A 1984-nucleotide genomic window follows, 5' to 3' on the forward strand; every position below is an offset into this window, starting at 1 on the left:
TCTTCCTCTCGCTCTACTACTAAGGCGGAGCTAGCCACTTGGGTGGTGGCCGATATATACAGTAGGAGGGATTCTCCGTTGCATGGAGGAACTAAGACCGGTGGTTTAGTTAGAAATCGCTTAACCATGTCAAGCGCCTCCTGAGCCTCGACCGTCCACTTGAAGCGGTCAGCTTTCTTTAGGAGCCGATAAAGGGGGAGTCCTCGTTCGCCGAGGCATGAAATGAATCGGCTGAGGGCGGTGAGGCACCTTGTGATCCGCTGAACCCCCTTTATGTTTTAGATCAGGCCCATCCTTGTGATGGCTGATATCTTCTCCGGGTTGGCTTTGATGCCACGCTCGGAGACGATGAAGCCGAGCAGCATGCCTCTCGAGACCCCGAAAACACATTTTTCGGGATTGAGTTTGATGCCGTTTGCCCAGAGTTTCGCAAAGGTTTGCTCAAGGTCAGCGACCAGGTGGTTAGCTCATTTGGTTTTGACTACGATGTCATCAACATAGGCCTCAATGGTTTGCCCGATGAGGTCTTCGAAGCAATTGAGCATATAGCACTGGTACGTTGCCCCAACATTCTTCAGACCGAATGGCATTGAAACGTAGCAAAATGATCTGAAGGGGGTGATAAAAGATGTCGCGAGCTGGTCGGACTCTTTCATCACGATTTGATGGTAGCCAGAGTATGCGTCAAGGAAGCAGAGGGTTTCGCACCCCGAGGTGGAATCGACTATTTGGTCTATTCGTGGTAAAGGAAACGGATCCTTTGGACACGCTTTGTTGAGGCCAGTATAATCGACACACATTCTCCATTTCCCGCTCTTTTTTCAGACAAGAACAGGATTTTCTAACCACTCTGGGTGGTATACTTCCTTAATGAATCCTACGGCCAGTAGTTTGGCTATCTCTTCGCCGATGGCCCTGCGTTTCTCCTCGTCGAAGCGGCGCAGGCGTTGCTTCACCGGCTTGGAGCCCGGGAGGATCTGGAGAGTATGCTCGGCGACCTCCCTCGGGATGCCCGGCATATCCGAGGGTCTCCACGCAAAGATGTCTTTGTTGGCGCGGAGGAAGTCGACGAGCGCGCTTTCCTATTCGGAGGAGAGCGTGGTCCCGATACGGACTTTTTTGCCCTCGGAGCTGCTGGGATCCAAGAGGACCTCCCTAGAGCCTTCTACCAATTCGAATGACCTGGTTGATTTCTTTGCGTCAGGTGCCTCTTCGACGACCTTCTCCCTAAGGGTGGCGAGCTCTTCGGAGGCGATGACTACGGATGCATGTCCGCAGCATTCGACCTCGCACTCGTAAGCGCGCTGGAAGGAGGTGCCGATGGTGATGACCCTGCGGGGGCCCAGCATCTTCAGCTTCAGGTACGTATAATTGGGAACGGCCATGAACTTCGCGTAGCATGGTCGCCCCAGGATGGCGTGGAAAGTCCCCGGGAACCCCACTACATCGAAGGTGAGGGTCTCAGTCCAGTAGTTGGACCGATCCCCAAAAGTGATGGGCAGGTCGATCTGCCCTAGTGGTATGGCTTGCCTCCCAGGCACGATGCCATGGAAAGGTGCTTGGATGGGACGGAGGTTCGTTTGGTCGACGCCCATCTCGTCAAGTGTTTTGGCGTACATGATGTTGAGGCCGCTGCCCCCATCCATCAGTACTTTGGTGAGCCGCTTTGGATCGACGATCGGATCAACGACAAGTAGGTACCTTCCCGGGTGTGGGACGGCATCCGGATGGTCGGTCTGATCGAAGGTTATGGCAGATTCCGACCACTGGAGGAAGGCTGGCGTGGCTGGTCCAGCGGTATAGACCTCGCGGCGTGCGAGCTTCTGGCGACGCTTGGAGTCGTAGACCGTTGATCCTCCGAAGATCATGAGGGCGCCGATCGGCGTTGGGAAGGCGTCGTCCTTCTCCTCTGCGTCGTCTGTGGTGGGAACAGGTTCCTTCCCCTGCTCCCCTTTGTTGAGGCCCCCGGCCAAGTACTTGCGCA

General features: G+C 55.1%; 1 protein-coding gene across 1 annotated transcript; it reads right to left on the reverse strand.

The window, feature by feature from the left end:
* Positions 1–1082: 1082 nt before the first annotated feature.
* Positions 1083–1646, reverse strand: LOC136454886 (uncharacterized). The gene is made up of 2 exons (XM_066455133.1): positions 1531–1646; positions 1083–1332 (listed from the first exon to the last, which is right to left on the reverse strand). Exons 1-2 carry the CDS (start codon positions 1644–1646, stop codon positions 1083–1085), a joined length of 366 nt encoding a protein of 121 aa, XP_066311230.1.
* Between the last annotated feature and the right edge of the window lie 338 nt (positions 1647–1984).

Source organism: Miscanthus floridulus, chromosome 5 (assembly GCF_019320115.1).
Source record: "Miscanthus floridulus cultivar M001 chromosome 5, ASM1932011v1, whole genome shotgun sequence".
Taxonomy (NCBI): Eukaryota; Viridiplantae; Streptophyta; class Magnoliopsida; order Poales; family Poaceae; genus Miscanthus; species Miscanthus floridulus.

Excerpts from the sequence above, each read along its gene's own strand:
- LOC136454886 (XM_066455133.1), bottom strand. The coding sequence starts at position 1,646 with ATGGATGGGGGCAGCGGCCTCAACATCATGTACGCCAAAACACTTGAC. Across the intron at positions 1,333-1,530 it reads CATGGCATCGTGCCTGGGAG|GGTCATCACCATCGGCACCT; the intron begins GCAAGCCATACC and ends GGGCCCCCGCAG.